The sequence below is a fragment of the Nannospalax galili genome, unplaced genomic scaffold (assembly GCF_000622305.1).
Source record: "Nannospalax galili isolate Female #2095 unplaced genomic scaffold, S.galili_v1.0 scaffold77, whole genome shotgun sequence".
NCBI classification, from domain to species: Eukaryota; Metazoa; Chordata; class Mammalia; order Rodentia; family Spalacidae; genus Nannospalax; species Nannospalax galili.
The window spans coordinates 1,819,836-1,838,161 of NW_008341457.1; the positions used below are offsets into that span (position 1 = coordinate 1,819,836).

The 18,326-nt window shown below is 54.8% G+C and overlaps 1 protein-coding gene across 10 annotated transcripts in view; it reads right to left on the minus strand.

Annotated features, from left to right (window-relative positions):
- Window positions 1-227: 227 nt before the first annotated feature.
- The window catches only part of Ankrd24 (ankyrin repeat domain 24), a 22,375-nt gene continuing 4,276 nt past the window's right edge, over window positions 228-18,326 (minus strand). The window contains exons 2-22 of one of the 10 annotated variants that reach the window (XM_029565348.1): window positions 16,083-16,169; window positions 15,845-15,975; window positions 15,681-15,769; window positions 15,095-15,159; window positions 14,306-14,363; window positions 12,911-12,981; window positions 12,692-12,798; window positions 12,321-12,508; window positions 11,450-11,487; window positions 10,810-10,890; window positions 10,598-10,705; window positions 10,222-10,266; window positions 9,957-10,055; window positions 8,443-8,494; window positions 8,064-8,182; window positions 6,801-7,946; window positions 6,216-6,695; window positions 4,642-4,809; window positions 1,782-1,904; window positions 995-1,060; window positions 228-833 (exon numbers count right to left, since the gene is read on the minus strand). In XM_029565348.1, coding sequence (XP_029421208.1) covers window positions 756-833; window positions 995-1,060; window positions 1,782-1,904; window positions 4,642-4,809; window positions 6,216-6,695; window positions 6,801-7,946; window positions 8,064-8,182; window positions 8,443-8,494; window positions 9,957-10,055; window positions 10,222-10,266; window positions 10,598-10,705; window positions 10,810-10,890; window positions 11,450-11,487; window positions 12,321-12,508; window positions 12,692-12,798; window positions 12,911-12,981; window positions 14,306-14,363; window positions 15,095-15,159; window positions 15,681-15,769; window positions 15,845-15,975; window positions 16,083-16,169 — 3,399 coding nt within the window. In that variant the 3' untranslated portion in view covers window positions 228-755. Of the gene's footprint in view, window positions 834-994; window positions 1,144-1,781; window positions 1,905-4,641; window positions 4,810-6,215; window positions 6,696-6,770; window positions 7,947-8,063; window positions 8,183-8,442; window positions 8,495-9,956; window positions 10,056-10,221; window positions 10,267-10,597; window positions 10,706-10,809; window positions 10,891-11,449; window positions 11,575-12,320; window positions 12,509-12,691; window positions 12,799-12,910; window positions 12,982-14,305; window positions 14,364-15,086; window positions 15,303-15,680; window positions 15,770-15,844; window positions 16,170-16,875; window positions 17,134-18,326 lie in introns of those variants that run through there. The other 9 variants (XM_029565343.1, XM_029565340.1, XM_029565339.1 and 6 more) reach the window with 9 other exon arrangements.

Consider the following 18,326-nt stretch of genomic DNA (forward strand, 5'->3'; position numbering starts at 1 on the left):
ACAGCTCAGCCCCTCCTTGGAGGATTCTAGCCTGTCACTCTAATCCTGAGCCACGCCCCCAACCCCTCACTGGGGATTCTGTGCTGTCACTCTACCCCTAGCCACGCCCCCAGCCCCTCACTGGGGATTCCAGGCTGTCACTCTACTGAGCCACGCCCCCAGCCCCTCACTGGGGATTCTAGGCTGTCACTCTACCCTGAGTCACGCCCCCAGCCCCTCCCTGGGGATTCTAGGCTGTCACTCTACCCTGAGTCACGCCCCCAGCCCCTCCCTGGGGATTCTAGGCTGTCACTCTAATCCTGAGCCACAACTCCAGCCCCTCTCTGGGGGATTCTAGGTAGGGGTTTACCTATGAATCATGCCTCCAGACTTTGGTTTCTTTAAATATTGCATTACACTTGTGTTTATTGCCATATTGGGTTTTGGGCCCAGGGGCTCTGACTCTGTCCCTAGCCAGCATTGCGGCCTGGGTTCACTATGCTTTTATTCCTGGGTGGGTGCTGGGCTGGGATGTGTGCATGATATACGGAGCCACAGCATCTCCAGCGTGCAGTGAGGAGCATCAGGCTGAGCAGAATGTGGGGAGCTGTGGGAGCAGACAGAGTATGGCAAAGCTTGGGGAGCTGCGGCGGGAAACGACTCAGGCTTGTCTTCCTGTGCGTGGTGTGTCTCACTGATCTTCCTAAGGTCCGGGGAAGATGGTTCATCCCTGAAGTTACAGTCGTGTGATGGGGAGGATGGAGGCCGAGCAGCGTTCAGCGGCCCTGCGCCTGCAATCGATGCATCTGTAGGATCTGACTGAGAATTCGCTGCACATCTGCATCAATCTGACCCTGCAGAGGTGGAAATGGAGAGGGACAGAGAGACAGAGACACAGAGATGCAGAGACAAGTAGAAACAGGCAGAGACAGGGCAGAGAGGGACACCCTGCTGACAATTCCTGTGTTCCTGAGGCCCACGCAGCAGCAGATGCCGGCGAAGGTAAGGCACTCACCTGAATGGCGTTCAGCAGGTGGCTGCGGTACAGAGCTACCACAGCCCTGTGTTTCCGGGCCGCCTCCTGCGGGCACAGGGAATGGGGATCAGAAAACCGCGGCACATCCCAGGTTGGGGGTGCATGCCAGTCTTCCGGCATTTGGGAGGCTGAAGCAGAGAGATCAGGAGTTCAGGGTCAGCCTCCACTACTGAGTTTGAGCTCAGCCTCCACTACGTGAGAGCCTCGTTTCAAAGAAGCAGTGCTGCGGGCGTGGTGGCGCTCGCCTTTAATTCCAGCACGCCATAACAGTCTCCTGGCACTTGGGAGGCAGAGGCAGGCGGATCTCTGAATTCAAGACCAGCCTGGTCTACATAGTGAGTTCCAGGACAGCTGGGGCTACAGGGAGAGCCTGTCTCAAAAAGACTAAAAATTTAAAAATTTGTAAAACATTTTATGTGTATGAGTCTATCGCCTGCGTGTAGGTAAGTGCACCCGTGTCATGCAATTCCCTTGGAGGTCAGAAGAGGCTGTTGGATCCCCTGGGACTGGAGTTACGGACAGTTGTTAGCTGCCATGTGGGTGCAGGGATTTGAACTGGGGTCTTCTGTAAGAACAACCAGTGTTCTTAACTGCTGAGTCATCTCTCTAGCCCCCCAAAATTAAAAAAATTCTAAGGGGTCCTGTCCAGTGCGACCCTCACCTGAGTCCTGTCCCCATGTTGAGTGGCCTCCCCGGCTGAATGAGGGGTGTCCCTGGGCCTTGCTCAGTCCCCACACATTTTGTGGCCTCCCACCCGAAGCCTTACCTCCATGCCCTGCTGTAAGGCCGTCACCTGGGCCCGCAGCATGTCCACCTCGGGGCTGGCTATGGCTGGCTGCTCCTTCAGGGCCTCCTTGAGAGTGAAGACTTCTTTGGACAGTTCTGTGATCTGAGGGGAGTATCTGTAAGCAGCCTGAGCCTCACCAGGCCCAGAGGAAGAGGTGGGGAATAAAAACTTGGCAGAGGGTCACAGGCTCAGGCCCAAGGGTCCAGCCAGCCTGTAACTGGTATCTGTGTAGTGTGAGAGCAGACAGCTTTGTTCAGGTAGTTTTAAAAGTATTTATTTGTGTTGCCTCTAATCCTAGCACTCGGGAGGCAAAGGCAGGCAGATCTCTGTGAGTTCAAGGTGGCCGGCCGGGTCTACATAGTGAGTTTAGGTCAGCTGGGGCTACAGGGAGACCCTGTCTCAAAAAGACAAAAAAAAAGTTAAGTTTATCTTAAACTGCTCAGTAATAAATAAAGTATTTATTTGTTCGTTTGTATTTTCTATGTACAAGTGTATTGCCTGCCATGTGAGTCATGCAATGGCCATGGAAGACAGAAGGTGTTGGATCCCCTGGAACTGGAGTTACGGATAGTAACTCCAGACCCTTATTTCTCACTTTTAAAATAGTTGAGGAGGACTAGAGAGCCGGCTCAGCAGTTAAGAGCACTGGCTGCTCTTGCAGAAGACCTGGGTTCCATTCCCAGCATGCACATGGCAGCTAACAACCGTCCATAACTTCAGTTCCAGGGGATCTAACACCCTCTTCTGACCTCCATTGGCATTGTACAACACAGGTGCACTTACATACATGCAGGCAACACACTCATATACATAAAAATAACATTTAAAAAAATTTTTTATTGATGCCGGGCATAGTGGCACACACCTTTTAATCTTAGCACTGGGGAGGCAGAGGCAGGTGGATCTCTGTGAGTTCAAGGCCAGCCTGGTTTACATACCCTGTCTCCAAAAGACCAAAAAAAGTTCAAAGAAAGATGTCTTCTGTGGTCCCTGAAGAGGAATCCAATTCACACTTTGACATTTATAAATAAAGTTTTATTCAACACGGCCCTGTCTGCTCACAGAAAATGAAACAATTTGGTGACACCACAACCTAGCTGCCCTGCACATCAGCAAATATGACTTTTGTCCCTTCACAGCAAACATGCTGGACTGTGCCCTCTTGGGGCCTTATTGGCCTATCTTCGGGAACTCTAGGGTCTGTAGCCACCTGGCCCAGCGGGGCTGGTGTCCAACAGCCCCAGTGTTGAGTCATCTCTCTCTCTCTCTCTGGGCCTTAGTTTCCTGAACTGTAAACGGGGGAGGATCACAGCTCTCACTGTGACCCTGAATGGAGTTATTTCAGCTGCACTCAATAAATACCTGCCATCATCAATGAGAGTCTTTCCGCCCCACCCATGGGACACTGGGTGATGTCTAGGATGTGTGTGGTTGTCATAACTGGGAGCACCTGCTGACATGGAGTGGACAGAGGCCAGAGATGCTGCTCAGCACCCTAAAGGAAGATGCCCCACATGGAGCAACTCGGCCCTGTAGACCAGAGAGCCAACTGCCATTCTGACCTCACTTCATAGAGGAGAAAAGTGCAGCTCAGAGAGGAGAAAGCACTTAAGGAAAGTCACACAGCAAGTCAGGACTGGGTGTTTCCTTGTGTAATCCACACAGCTTTGGGGGCGGGGGGTCTCCTGCCATCCAGTGGGGTGACTGAGTCTCTCACTTCAACTCTAGAACCCATCAGTTTGGTCAGTTTGGTCATCTGGAAATCTGAGGGAGATGGTTTACTTTAGCAGAGACACCCAAGGTTGACTGTGGCCTCCACATACAAGCCCACACATGCATGTGCACACACAAGAACACACATGATAGGGCTGCAGAGATGGCTCAGCGGTTAAGAGCACCGACTGCTCTTGTAGAGGACCTGGGTTCGATTCCCAGCACCCACATGGCAGCTACAAACCGTCCTTAACTCCAGTTCCAGGGGAATCCGAAGCCCTCTTCTGACCTCCATGGCATCACATCACACAGGTGCACTCACATACATGCGGGCAATACACTCATACACATAAAATAAAAATAATAAATAAAATATTAAAAAAGGACACACATGAAAAGATACAATTGAGGGCCAGCAAGATGACTCAGCAGGTAAAGGGGCTTGCCACCAAGTCTAACGACCTGAGTTCGATCCTTGGGACCCATACAGTAGAAGGAGAGAACTAACTCCCGAAAGCTGTCCTCTGACCTCCATACATATGGGTCACATACACATACAAATAAATACATGTAATAAAAAATGTGAAAAGGGGGGTTGGAGAGATGGCTCAGCGGTTAAGAACACTGGTTGTTCTTGGAGAAGACCTGGGTTCAAATTCCAGCACCCACATGGCAGCTAACAACTGTCTGTAACTCCAATCGCAGGGGATCCGACAGCCTCTTCTGACCTCTGTGGGCATTGCACAACACGGGTGCACTTACCTACATGCAGGTAATACACTCATCACATAAAATAAAAATAATAAATTAAAAAAAATATTTTTTAAATGTAAAAAGCTACAACTGGGGGACGAGAGATGGTTCAAGCAGTTAAGAGCACTGGCTGCTCTTGCAGAGGGCCTGGGTTCGGTTCCCAGTACCCACAAGGCAGCTAACAACTGTCAATAACTCTGGTTCCAGGGGATCCAATGGCCTCTTCTGTCCTCTGTAGGCATTGAATGACACAGGTGTATTTACATACATGCGGGCAATACATGCATACACATAAAAATTAATGATAAAATATTTTTTAAAACATTGGAGCATCAACAACCAGGGTAGCTGTGACTCACGGCAGTGGACTCACCTTTTTGTCCTTCTCTTTTGCTTTGTCCAGGGCCTCCTGGGCACGGCTCTGGGCTTGACGTGCCTTCTCCGCTTCTGTCCGCAGCCCCCGGAGCTGCTTCTCTGCCGTGGCCAGCTGGGCCTCAGCTGCATGTCTCTCACTCTTCATGAACAAGGCTTCTCGCTGTACCTGTGGCCCAAGCCCAAGTGTGATTCTGGGAATACTGAGCCCCCAGAGAGGCTTGGATCCAGGGCTGTTCCTACCTGTCTATGTTGACAAAGGCATTCAACCTCAGGAAGGTTCTAGATCCCCACCTGACCCATGGGAACATTCTGACCCTGCCGTGCACCTTTGGTCTCCTGGCTGAGTGTGCTTGGACAGGTGGCTAACCGTCTCTGGTTCTTGGTTTTTTGAATTTGGTGGCACAGGCCTCCTGTGTGCTGACATACTCCGAGACCAAGGCAGGAGGATCGCAAGTTCTCAGTGGGCTACAGCATGAGTTCAACGCCAGCCTGGGCAACCTAGTGAGACTCTGTCTCAACACACATAAAATATCTCTTTCAACAATGCTGTTGGGCTCGGTTGTAGCTCAGTTCAGAGAGTGCTTGCCCAGCATGCATGGATCCATCCCCGACCCAGTAAACCAGGTGTAGTGGTGTGGTGCACACCTGTTATCACAGTACTGGGGGCCTAAGGCCAGAGGATCAGGAGTTCAAGGTTATCTTCAGCTACACAGAGTTTTCCAGGCCAGCCTGGTCTACACAGTGAGACCCTGTTTCAACAATTCAGGGTATGGAGTGACAGTCTTGAGGTTGGCCTCTAAGCTCAACTGTATGAGTGCGCGCGCGCACACACACACACACACACACAGACATACATATTGATGGGGATGACAAGAAGGCTCAGCAGGTAAATATGCTTGTAGCCAAGCCTAATGACCTGAGTTCAAATCCCAGGACCTACATGGTGGAAGGAGACAACTAACTCCTGAAAGTCATCCTCTGGCCTCCACATGTGCACTGTACTACGTGCTCACACCCACATACAACAATAAATTTAATTATAAAATATTTGCAGAATCAGGCCTTTGATCCCAGCACTCAGGGAGCAGAAGCAGGCAGATCTCTGTGAGATTGAGGCCAGCCTGGGCTACACAGTGAGTTCCAGGCCAGCTGGTGTTACAGGGAGACCCTGTCTAACCAACAATAAAACGGGCTGTTAGGAGCACTGACTGCTCTTGCAGAGGACCTGGGTTCGGTTCCCAGCACCCACATGGAGGCTAACAATTGTAAGTCCAGCCCTCTTCTGGCCTCCCTGGGTATTGCATGACACAGGTTCACTTACACAGGAGCAGGCAATCTCTCATACACAGAAATAAAAGTGCATTTTTTTAAAACCCAAAACATCAGAGGCAGGCAGATCTCTGTGAGTTCGAGGCCAGCCTGGTCTACATAGTAAGTTCCAGGCCAGCTGGGGCTACAGGGAGACCCTGTCTCAAAAAGATTTTTTAAAAAAAGAAAATCGTATTAGCAGAGTCAGCTGTGCTTCCGCTGCCGGCACCTCGTGGCTGTGGGGTGGGGACCCGCCACGCTCACCTGGAAGACCTCCGCACTGGTTTTCTCGTGTCTCCGCCCCAGGTCCTCCAGCTGTCCCTCCAGCCGGGCCACTTCTGCCTGCAGCGCCCCCACGACCTTCTCATGCTCTGAGCGAGCCACGCTGCCCACGCGCTCGCGCTCCAGCTCGGCCCGCAGCCGCGCAGCCTCCTTGCCGGTGGCCACCACCTCCTGCTCCAGGCTGGCCGCGCGACCCCGCAGCTCCAGGGCCTCCTCCCGCAGCCGGTGGTGCTCAGACGCGGGCACCGAAGCCTGGCGCAGGGCCTCGGACGCCTCGCGCAGTTCGGCCAGGCCACGCCGGGCCTCCGCGCAGGCCGTGGCCAGCTCCGCAGCCCGAGCTTCGGTGGCGGCCAGCGCTTGGCTCAGCTCGCCGGCCGCTGCCCGCTGCTGCTCGCTCGTGGCCGTGGCCGTGGCCAGCTGCTCCCGGAGCGCCTCCAGCTCCCGGCTCTGCTCCAGCCGGGCCTCCTCCCCGCTGGCCAGCTCGGCGCGGAGGGCCAGGGGCTCTTCCTCCGGCCCGGGGAGCTGCTCCCGGAGCGCCTCCAGCTCCCGGCTCTGCTCCAGCCGGGCCTCCTCCCCGCTGGCCAGCTCGGCGCGGAGGCCACGGGCCTCTTCCTCGGCCAGCAGCCGGCCGGCACGGGCCTCGTCCAGCCGGGCCACGATGGCCTCCAGTTCCCGCAGGCGGGAATCGCGGTCTCGGAGATCTTCCCGGGCCTGTTCCAGGGCGGCCCGCAGCTGAGCCAGGTCCCCGCCGCTGAGCGCACTGTCCTCGGTCTCTCGCACCTGCGCCCGCAGCCGTCCTGCCTCGGCCTCCGCAGCCTCCCACTTTCCACGGGCCGCCTCCAGCTCCGCAGCCGCCTCGCGCTCTCGCTGGCGGAGAGCCTCCTCCAAACCGCGGATCCTGGTCTCCAACTCAGACTGCAGCTTTTCAAAGGCCTCGGCAGCTCCGGGGTGTAGCATCACAGTGGACGGAGTGTCCGTGGCCTCTGCTCCCGTGGCTGTCATGTTTTTAATCTGTGTCTCTGAAAGCCAGGTCACCACCATGCCCACTTCATTTGATTTTGCTCTTGGGTCTGCTTTTACTCCTGTGGCCTCTGCTTCTGTGGCCTCTGGTCCTGTGACCCTCGTGCTTTTGATCTGTGTCCCTGAAAGCCCTGTGTCCACCATGCCCACTCCACTGGCTTTTGTTCTTAGATCCTCCTTCGCTTCTGTGGCCTCCACTCCTGTGGCCTCTGCTCCTGCCATCTCCACTTCAGCATTATCTCCTGTGGCCTTCCTCTCAAGGACCTCAGCCACTGTGGGTTTTGTTTCCTGGGCCTCAGCTGCCCTATCATCTTTCCCTGTGGCCTCTGGACCCCTGTTTTTTGTTTCAGTGGCTTCTGCTCCCATGGCTTCGGGCTCTGTGGTTGTGACCCCTGTTGTTTTGTCTGTGGGCTCGCCTCCATTCACCATGGTGCCTGGAGCCACGTTGGTGTTGAGCTCTGGGTTGCTGGGTCCATTCTGGGTGGTTTTGGCTCCCTTGTCCACGGTCTCCCCGCGGTCTCCCTCTTCTCTGGGAACCTTGGGCACCTCCCGCAGTTCCAGTGCATGCAGGGCCTCAGCATGCTGCCTTCGGAGCTGGTCAAACTCAGCCCGTAGAGAGTCATACAGCACCAGGGGAACCACCTCAGGCAAAGCCTCTATCTGCTCCTCCTCCTTATCAAACTCCTCCAAGATCTAGGGGTGGGGAGACAGTCAGGTGTGGTGACATGGCTGTGGGGGCACAAAGGCACCTTTCCTGCCTCCCTGCCCACCCAAGTTCCCCAGAGCTGTCTAGTGCCTCCATTTCCCCACCTGAATCTTCTCCATCAGCTCCTGATTGTGCCTGGTGAGCTGAGCCACCTGTTCCTGGAGAGAAGCCACCAGCTCTTGGGCTGATGGGCTCAGTTGCTTGGCTAGCAGCATGTCAACCCCTGGTGGGAGGGGAACAGAGGGTCAGGCTGGGGACACATGCCATGGGGCACAGGGACAGGGGTCAGGGGCTGAGCCCTGAGACCTGGAACCGCCTCAGGCAGGTGACAGATTCAGTGTGTGGACGTCACTCATGATGTCATGCTCCATCCATCCCTCAGCAGGGTCACAGCTCTGCCCCCAAGTCCTCAGAACCCTCAGTATGGGTAGCAGTGTGGGGTCAAGAGGGGACAGGGTTCACCTGGGAAGTTGGATATCTCACCCTCCTCCTCCTGCAGGGTGGCCACATCATAGCTGGTGTTTTCCCGCTCGTTCTATAGATGGGGTACACAAATAAGCCTCAAGTCCTGCCCCTTAGCACCCTGTTACCCCCAAACTCCCAAGGGACTGGCGTGCTCACATGTCTATGTGACATCCCATGAGCGCTGGACTGGCTGTGGCTGTATTTATTAAGAACCCACCATGGGCTGGGTGTGGTGGCGCATGCCTTTAATCCCAGCACTTGGGAGGCAGAGGCAGGCAGATCTCTGTGAGTTCAAGGCCAGCCTGGTCTACATAGTGAGTTCCAGGTCAGCTGGGGCTACAGGGAGACCCTGTCTCAAAAAGACCAAAAAAAAAAAGAACCTACCATGTCCTTCAAACTCCTACCGAGGTGCTAGAGATAAACCCCAGGCAGGTGCTCACCACCAAGCCACGTGCCCAGCCTTGCTTGTAGTGTTTTGTTTCTTTATTTTTTTTTCTTATTTGTTTTGGTTTTGGTATTTAGAGACAGTGTCCCCTTTATAGCCTAGGCTGGCATGGAATTTCCTATGGAAGCCAGCATGGCCTTGAGCTCATAGCAACCCTCCTGCTTCAGCTTCCAAAATACTGAGATTAAAGTGTGATGCCACCATGCCTGGGCTCTTTATTTATTTATTTACTTATTCATTTATTTTTGAGACAGGGACTCCCATAGTGCAGTCTGGACCCCAAACTCTCTATGTACCTGATGACCTTAAACTACCGATCTCCCTTGTCTCCATCTCCTGAGTGCTGAGATGACAAGAATGTACCACCTCACCCATCTTTCCTGGTTGTGCGAGTGTTTAAGTACATTTATTGAGGTTGGGGCTGTAACTGGCTCAGGAGCAAACTCTGAGATAGCGGGTTCAAAGCTCTAGGTTCAAGTCTCAGCACTGTCAAAATAAGAGGACAGTTGTATGTGTATTTGTGGAGTTATGTTTTTTGAGAAATACTTGTGCTTGTGGTGCAGAGCCTGTGTGTGACAGTAAGATGGGTCCTGTGTATCTATGCTAGGATTTTTCCTTATGTGGTGTATATGTGGGGTCTGCATCTTCGCACGTGTGTGTCTCGGGGTGTTAATGTTTCTGGGTGTAAAGTGTGACAGGGAATTGTGGTTTATGCCATGGTGTATGTGTGAAGCCCTGTGTGTCTTAGGGAGGCCCTCAGGGCACTGGAGGCCCCGCCCCCTGCCACGATATAGCCCCGCCCAACACTACCCCAACCACACAATGGCCTTGCCCACCTTGGAATAACCAGCACTCAGGTTTCACCCACTTAGACCATGGCCCGCCCAAATTTTCACCTTGGCCCCACCCACACCCTCCCACCTCTGCTCTGGCTCCACCCACCTTTCCCTCTGCCCCATCCAGTCTCTGTCCCACCCACCTTCCTGGTCCCGCCCCTATCGTCTTGCCCTCCCCTTCCTCTGCCCCTACAACCCTTCCTTGGCCCCGCCCACCCCGCGCCGACCCCGCCCTCCCTGATCGTGCCCACCTCCAGCAGAGAGAGGCAGCTCTGTAGACTCTCCACCTCCCGGCCGAGGCTCTCCTGCTCCTCCTGCTTCTCTGCCAGCAGATGCTGCAGCTCCTGCACCTGGGGAGTCACAAGCAGCCCTGTGAGGACCCTGAGACAGTGGGACCAGGGACAGGGAGACCCGGGGACACTGGGACCTGGGACAGGGACACTGAGACTGAGGGACAGTGAGACCCGGGGATAGTAAGACCCATTCTGCAGTGCACACCCAACGCTTCCCACCTACCTGCCTCTCCAGGCTATGCACCGAACTGGCCTCTGCTTCCTGGGGCTGCAGAGAGAAGTGGACAGGGTTCAGACAGCGCTTTGGGGCCTGGGCAGGGCTGGGCAGGGCTGGGCAGGGCTGGGCGGGGCTGGACAAAGAAGCCCCATGAAGGAGGGAGCTGAGGGGATAGCTAGGGCACAAGTGCAAAGGCCCTGGGGCAGAAGACACAGCTATGCAAAGGCCCTGGGGCAGGATGTAGCCAGGGCTGTTGGAAGGAAAGGGGGGGCTCATTTCTGGAGCAGAGGATGGAGGAGGGAGAGAGGGAAAAGGGTGGGTAGGAAGGTAAGGGGTCTTCCATGGGAATTACTCCCCCACCCTGAAGCCCAAGTCCCTTAACCTCCAGTCTCTTCTGTTCCTTGTGCTGTTCCAGGCCCCGGATCTTTTGCAGAAGCCTGCCTCTCTCTTGCCGTAGGCGTAGGATCTCCTCATAGGCATCCTGATCATCCTGTTCCCCTCCCCAGCAGGGGACCCATAGCCTTTGGTGAGGTCCGCAGACTGGCGCCATATTGCGTTTGAGGCAGAGCCCCCTCATCCCTCCCCATCTCTCACCGGAACAGGGATGTCGGTGGGAGGCTGGGGGGCCTTCCGCTTCTTGAGGGCACCTCGTTTTTCATGGCTGGATGCTGAGTTCTGGGGTGAGCAGAGGGTATATGACAGGACCTGAGGGCCACGCCTACATTCACTCAGGCCACACTTGCTTCTTTCTCTGATTAAAGCAGCTGTCACCACCCTCCATCCCCTCAGCCACCATTCGAAGTCACCCCCACTGTCCCCTCTCGGCCTGTGGGAGTTACTGGTAATCATGTGGCCTCCTCATGGGGCAGTGTACCCTGGGGGTCAAGTTCTTTTTAAATTTAAATTTTGTGTTTTGTCTGCATGCATGTAAGTGCACCATGCATGCAATGCTGGCAGAGCCCAGAAGAGGGAGTCAGATCCCCTAGAACTGGAATTATGGACAGTTGTTAGCCGCCATGTGGGGTGCTGGGAACTGAACCCAGGACCTCCTCAAGAGCAGCCAGTGCCCCTAACCATGAGCTGCTGTCTAGACTGAAAGCCAGATTCTTTCCAAACAGGTTGTGCGTGGATATAACTTTGCGACAAGTGTCTTCTCTTTTAAGGAAACTTGGGGCAAGGGTGTGTGTGTGTGGTGTGTGCACGTGGGGCAGAGTGTACACCTTCAAGTCCGTACCTGAGAGGAGGCCTCCCCGAAGTCTTCCTCCACAGAGGCTGTGGGGAGGGGAAACTGAGTTAGGCACTCAGTTCTAAGGACTTTGTTCCCAGCTCTGTGAAGGCCATTGTTTGGCCCTGGGGGACCTGGGAAGGAATAGATCTCACAATTCTCAAGTATCAGGGCTCTGGGTGATTGGGGGGGCTTGTTTGTGTGTTTATTTGTGTGTGTGTGTGTGTGTGCATGTTTTGAGACAGGGTCTCCCCAGAACTTGCTATGTAGCCCAGGCTGGGCTCAATCTCACAGAGATCCACCTGCCTCTGCCTCCCAAGATTAAAAGCGTGTATCACCACACCTGTCTTGTCATTAATTAATTAATTAATTGGCCTTTTTGAGACAGGCTCTTCCTGTAGCCCCAGCAGGCTTGGAACTTGCTATGTAGACCAGGCTGGTGTAGAACTCAAAGAGATCCACCTGCCTCTGCCTCCTGAATGCTGGGATTAAAGGCATGCACCACCACATCTGGATTCCCTGTCTTGTTTTTAAAAGAGGGTCTCATGTAGCCCAGGCTGGCCTCAAACTCCCTGCTCCAGATTTGAAATCAGAGATGTTAAAGTAGCTGGTGTGAGGAAGGGGGGCTTGAAACTTTGAAAGGCTGAGGGCAGTGCTACCTCTTAGGTTAGGCGAGTCCTCAGACTAGGACTGACCCAGGGTATCACTGCGACCCTCAGACCAACCTCAGTCCTCTGGGGCTCCTTGAAATTGCCTCGGGTAGGAGTGACATGGAACCTCCCATAACTCAGCAGATTGGGGTACCTGGAAACTATCGGTAACAGAGCAGTGGGGGGATGACAGAAACTGCCTAGAGGATGAGGGGGTGGAGTCTGCACACCGCTGCATGATGAAGGGCGCTGAGCCACCTCCTGCAGAAGCTGCAAGATGAATTTGTCCCCTGCCAGGACTCCATAGTGGGTGGCATCCTGGCCCAGTGCATCGGTGATGCCCAGCTGGGCTCCACTCTGCAGAAGCAGTTCCACCGTCTCGGGGCTGGCCACCTCACATGCCAGCATCAAAGCTGTTCTGTTGGGTACAGGGGTGCTGCTGGGGGACTCAGACCCATCCCCCATTCCACACACCCTCCTTCACACTCAGGCCTAGAAGAGGATGAAGAGACTGAGTTGGATCCCCAGCTCAGAGAGGTCAAGACACTTGTCCCAGGTCACACAGCACATGATGGTCAGGTTGGGGAGGGGAGGTGCTCACCTGCCCTGCAGGTCCTGGTCATTGGCTCCAGCCCCCTGCTGCAGGAGGAGACGGCACAGATCTGTGTGACACATCTGAGCAGCTAGGATGAGGGGTGTGGCACCTGACTGTAGGGAGGAGGGGGAGGATGAAGTGGGTGAGAATCCCAGGTGACCCCACACTGCAAAATGCACCTGGGAGGCCTGCACAGTTCGCTTCCCAAGGATCCCCGCAGCTCACCCGGTCACGGGGGTTCAGGTGTGCCTTAAAAGCACAGAGTGTCTCTGAGCAGGACAGACAGCCGCCAGCCGCTGGGACAGACAATGGAGAGAGGGGAGGGCAAGTGTTTATTTGCTGAGAAGGGTTCACTGTATAGCCCAGGCTGGCCTCGAACTCACTGTGTAGCCCAGGCTAGCCTTGGACTGACCATCTTCCTGCCTCAGCCTCCTGAGTGCTAGGATGACAGATGTGTGCCACCATACCCCGCTAAACCATTTGTTTTTAGGAAGATTTTATGTGTATGAGAGTCTTGTCTACATGTATGTAAGTGATCACATGTGTGAAATGCCCAGAGAGGCCAGAAGAAGGCGTCGTATCCCCTCGAACTGGAGTTACAGACTATTGTGAGCTGTTGTGTGGGTGCTGGGAACTGAACCTGGGTTCTCTGCGAGAGTAGCCAGCTCTTAACCTCTGAGCCAGCTCTCCAGCCCCTAAACCCGAAATGCATTTATGAGCTTTCTCAGGGGCTGGGACGGAGGCTCCTGGGAGGTTGTTTGATGCAGATGAGAACAGATTCAAGAATCCCTGGGTTCAAATTCTGAAACATTTAATGTTCTGATGAACTACAAACATCTGTTATTCATTCACAAACTCGATCTCAGGACTTTCGACATGTCTGAGGGAGCTTAGCGCTGTTTGCTGTGGGAGGTCTAACACTAAAGGTCCTTAGTGCATGATAGGTCTCAGTGAATATTTTCTGGAAGAAAATTTCATTTTAAAGGCTACATGGTGACACACACCTTTAATCCCAGCAGTTGGGAGGCAGAGGCAGGTGGATCTCTATGAGTTCAAGGCCAGCCTGGTCTACATAGTGAGTTTCAGGCCAGTTGGACTACAGGGAGACTCTGCACCAAAAAGACAAAAAAAAATTTTTTTTTTAAAAAGAAGATTTCATTTTAAAAACCAGAGGGCATAGCCAGGTGTGGTGACACATTTCTTTTTTTGATTATGACTTCAAGGTTAGCCTGAGCTACAGACTGAGACTTTGTCTCAAACTATAAGGTAAGAAGACAGCAGATGGCTCAGTCTGGAACAAGAAAAAGGACCTGAGTTGGAATGAACGCCCAGCACGCACATGGTAAACCAGGTGCGGGGGTGCACGTTTGTGACCCCAGCACTGGGGAGGCAGAGCCAGAAGGATCTCTGGAGCTTGCTGGCTGGCCAGTCTGGCTTAGTGAGTTTCAGGCCAGTGAGACCTTGTCTCAAGGGAGGAATTCCTAAGGATGACAAGCAGGCCATCCTCTGGCCTCCATGCCCAAGTGCACACACATTTTTTTAAAAGAAAATGACTGGGGAGTGGCTGGGTGGCAGAGCACCTGCCTCGCATGTGGGAGGTCGCAGCTGGGCTGCACCCACCTGCGTGGTGAAGGGCTGTCCACCCGCTGCTGTCCTCCACGTCCACCATGCAGGAGGCCTGGGAAGGAGAGGTGACGTCACCCATTTCCTGACTGAGTGATTTTCCAGCCCTCCCCTCCCCTCCTCTGGGGCTCTACTGCATTTCAGGTTGTTTTGTTATGCTTTGTTTTAAGACAGGGTCTCACTATGTAGTCCTGGTTGACCTGGAACTCCCTGTGTTGACCAGGCTAGCCTGGAACTCATAGAGATCCACATGCCTCTGCCTCCTGAGTGCTGGGGTTAAAGGTCTGCACCACCATGCCTGAGATTTATTTTCAATTATGTGTGTATGCTCTGGCAGAGGCCAGAAGAGGGCATCGAATGCCCTAGAACTGTGGCCACCACGTGGGTGCTGGGAACCCAATCTGGGTCCTCTGGGCCAGTGCTCTTAACTGCTGAGCCAGCTGTCCGGCCGTCAGTCTCTTTTTTTCCCCCTTCCACCTCCCTTCCCTAGGAACTATCTCAACCCTCCCCGCCATGTGATCTGGTCACAGTGGCAGGCAGACAGGCAAAGCCTCCCCCCCCCCATGTGATCTGGTCACATGTGATCTGGTCACAGTGGCAGGCAGACAGGCAAAGCCTTCCCCCCCCCCATGTGATCTGGTCACATGTGATCTGGTCACAGTGGCAGGCAGACAGGCAAAGCCTCCCCCCCCCCATGTGATCTGGTCACATGTGATCTGGTCACAGTGGCAGGCAGACAGGCAAAGTTGGAAGCTGAGTGTGGCTGGGGATTGGACACCTGGGCACCTGTAACAGCTGCTTCAGACATTGCGGGTGCCCATACTTGGCGGCCAGATGCAGGGCGTTGTAACCTGAAGACAGGATGGCATGGCTGAGGTACCCGGGAATTCCCCACTGCTCCCCAAGACTGAGCTGCCCAGAACACCAACTGCAGCCATTTCTCAGATGCTTTCTCTGGACCCCACAGCTCTTTTCCTTGTTATTTGTTTTTGTTTGTTTTGAGACAGGATTCCATGGAGTCCAGGCTGGCCTCCAGCTCCATATGTAGCTGAGGTTGGACTTGAATTCTTGATTCTCTCCTGTGCCTACTTCTCTGAGTGATGGGATGGCAGGTATGCATTCAACATGCCTGGATTATGTGATGTTTGGGGATGGAATCAGCTTTCATGCATGCTAGGTGAGCATGCTACCAACTGAGATACAAGCACTATATCCTCTGAGATATAAGCTCTCTACCAATTGAGCTGTAAGCACTCTACCCACTGAGCCCTGGGCCCAGTGAAGACAGTGATGTCTTGAAGTTGGGTTTCTCTTCCCTGTGGTTGACTGGGGTCCAGTGCTGCCTGCCCCCCAGTGTCCCAGCTGGAAGTACCTGCTCCATCCACGCTCATGACATCAGCACCTTGACTGATCATCACCTCCAGGCAGCCTGCTGCACCCCTCATGGCCGCTAAGTGGAACCTGCAGGGGTGACATCAGGGGTCAATCCCATTCTAACACCCGGCAGCCAGCCCAGCCAGGGGCTCCGGCACTCACGCGGATTTGCCCTCGGGGTCCAGCTTGGTGGGCACTAGGCCTTTGTGGGTGATCAGTGAGGCCACACGGGCCACGTCGTTGTTTTCCACGGCCTGCAGCAGCCGCTGATCACTTTTTCCCCAGTCTTGGCCCTGAGATGCATAGCCAAAGAAGCATGGGGCCAGGTAGACCACTGTCCCCACCCCACCTCCTGGCAGGGGCAGGGTGCTCTGGGCTCTCCCCACCCCTAGGCACTTGCCTGGCGCCTGCCTCTGACTGCTGGCTTCGGGATGGGACATGGGCCACAGGGTGGGCAGGAGCCAAGGTCGGTGGGGCTGAGCCGGAGCTGTAGGGGGAAGTGGTCCTGGGCTGGGGGACTGGAGACAGAGTGTCCCAAACCTGTGTCCCCTGGCAGCAGCCTCCAGGCCCACTACCCTGGCTATCTACACTGGTCTTTCCTCAAGCCGCACTACCCCATCGTTCCTTAATTCAAAGACACCTTTGTAAGGCATCCTGGGTCTCACTGTGTAGCTCAGGCTGGACTTGAACTCACAGAGATCCATCTGCCGCCGCCTCTTGAGCTACAAGCACTCTATTGACTGAGCAACAAACACTGTGTCCAGCCCCAACTATTCTTTAATTTGCATTGTTTTATTATTTTTTGAGACACTTCTCACTGTGTAGCTCAGGCTAGCCTCAGACTCAAACTCAAGCTCCCCTCCCTCAGCCTGCTGGAGCTGGGGTCTCAAGCTCCCCTCCCTCAGCCTGCTGGAGCTGGGGTCTCAGGCCTGCGTCCCCTCAGTTTGTCATCGTCGTAATCCCTGGTCTCTGCTGTCCCTAACTACCCCCACGTCTTCCCATCAGAGTGACAGGCTGAGAACCTTCCAGAAGCCTGCAGTACTTTCCCAAGTACATGTCCCCAAGGTGTCCCCCAGGAAGACATGTCCCGGCTATCCACACACCGTGTCCCCAACGAGACCCCACCGTGTCCCTGATGACCCGCCCTCCACTGCCCGGGCATCCCAGGGGGAGGGAGAAGGGACCCGGCCTACCGGGAAAGACACACAGGCACAGGCACAGCTGCTTCAAGGTGGCTGCCGGCCCCGCCCCCGCTGCGCGAGACCAGTGGTTCCTGGCCTCTCGCGTCAGCATAATCCCTTTACACTGCAGGCTCCGCCCACCCTCACTGCAGGGCCTGTCCACCCTGCCTCACTCGGGGCTCCACAACCCCGCATCACCACAAGCTCCGCCCCTCGCTCCAGGCTCCACCCCTCACCACAGTCGCCCACTCCGTTACAGGCTCCGCCCTCACCGCAGGCTCCGCCCTTACCGCACGGTCCAGCCTCACCATAGGCTCCGCCCTCACCAAGGCTCCGCCCACTTAGACTGGAACCCTGGGCTCTGATCCAGCATCGATGTCCCTGGGGACACCTTGGCCCTGCGTGGGGAGCGGAAGGCATTCCACCTGGCCTCTCTCCACAGGCCTCGCACAGTCTCAGGCCGCCAACTGCCATCTCTGCCTTCAGAGCTGTGTCCTGGCACACATGCGTTCATCCGCACACCCCCTTGCCTCCCGCACTCGCTCCCACACTCATCCATTCACTGTCATTCACTCACTCACCCATCGCCTCATTCACTCATTCATCCTTACATTTGTGACACAGGCTCTTACTGTGCAGTCCAGGGTGGCCAGGAACTCTCTATGTAGACCAGGATGGCCTCGAACTCACAGACATCCTCCGGCAGCTGAGCAGCCTTGTGGTTCACAGGAAACCCACCTCTCAAGAACGCACCTCAGAGGCTGTGGGTGTCAGCGTCTGGGGGCTCAGGCCTCATGCTGGCATAGCCCACAGCCACACACCCGCTTCTACCCTCATCCTTCCACCCCGACCTGCCTGGTCTTCTCAAACATTTCCCTTGATAGTTCAGATCCCTCTCCACCAGCAGCCAGCTGCCCTCAGCTCAAAACCCAGCTCAAGGCCCCAGGGTCCTCAACATAAAACACCACCTCAGCCCCAACCCTGCCAGCTGTGTGTTTCTGTACAGCCCAAGAAGTCGGAAGTTCTTTGTATGTGGTTGGAGAATGGGAGTTGGAAAAAAATACTTTGGGGCCAGTGAGATGGCTCAGTGGGCAGAGGTGCTTGCAGCCAAACCTGATGACATGAGTTCGATATCTGGGCCTCAGTGGAAGGCGGGAACTGGCATAAGTTGTCCTCTGACCTCCAGAGGGGTGTGTGTGTGTGTGTGTGTGTGTGTGTGTGTGTGTGTGTGTATAAAATTAAAAATATTTCCCAAGCTGGATATAGTGGCACATGACTTTAAAACCAACACTCGGGAGGCAGAGTCAGGAGGATCTCGGTGTGATCAAAGCCAGCCTGGTCTACATAGTGAGTTCCAGGGCAGCTGGGGCTACAGGGAGACCCTATCTCAAAACGAAAACAAGTCCCGCAGCCGTGGTGGCACATGCCTTTAATCTCAGCACTTGGGAGGCAGAGGCAGGCAG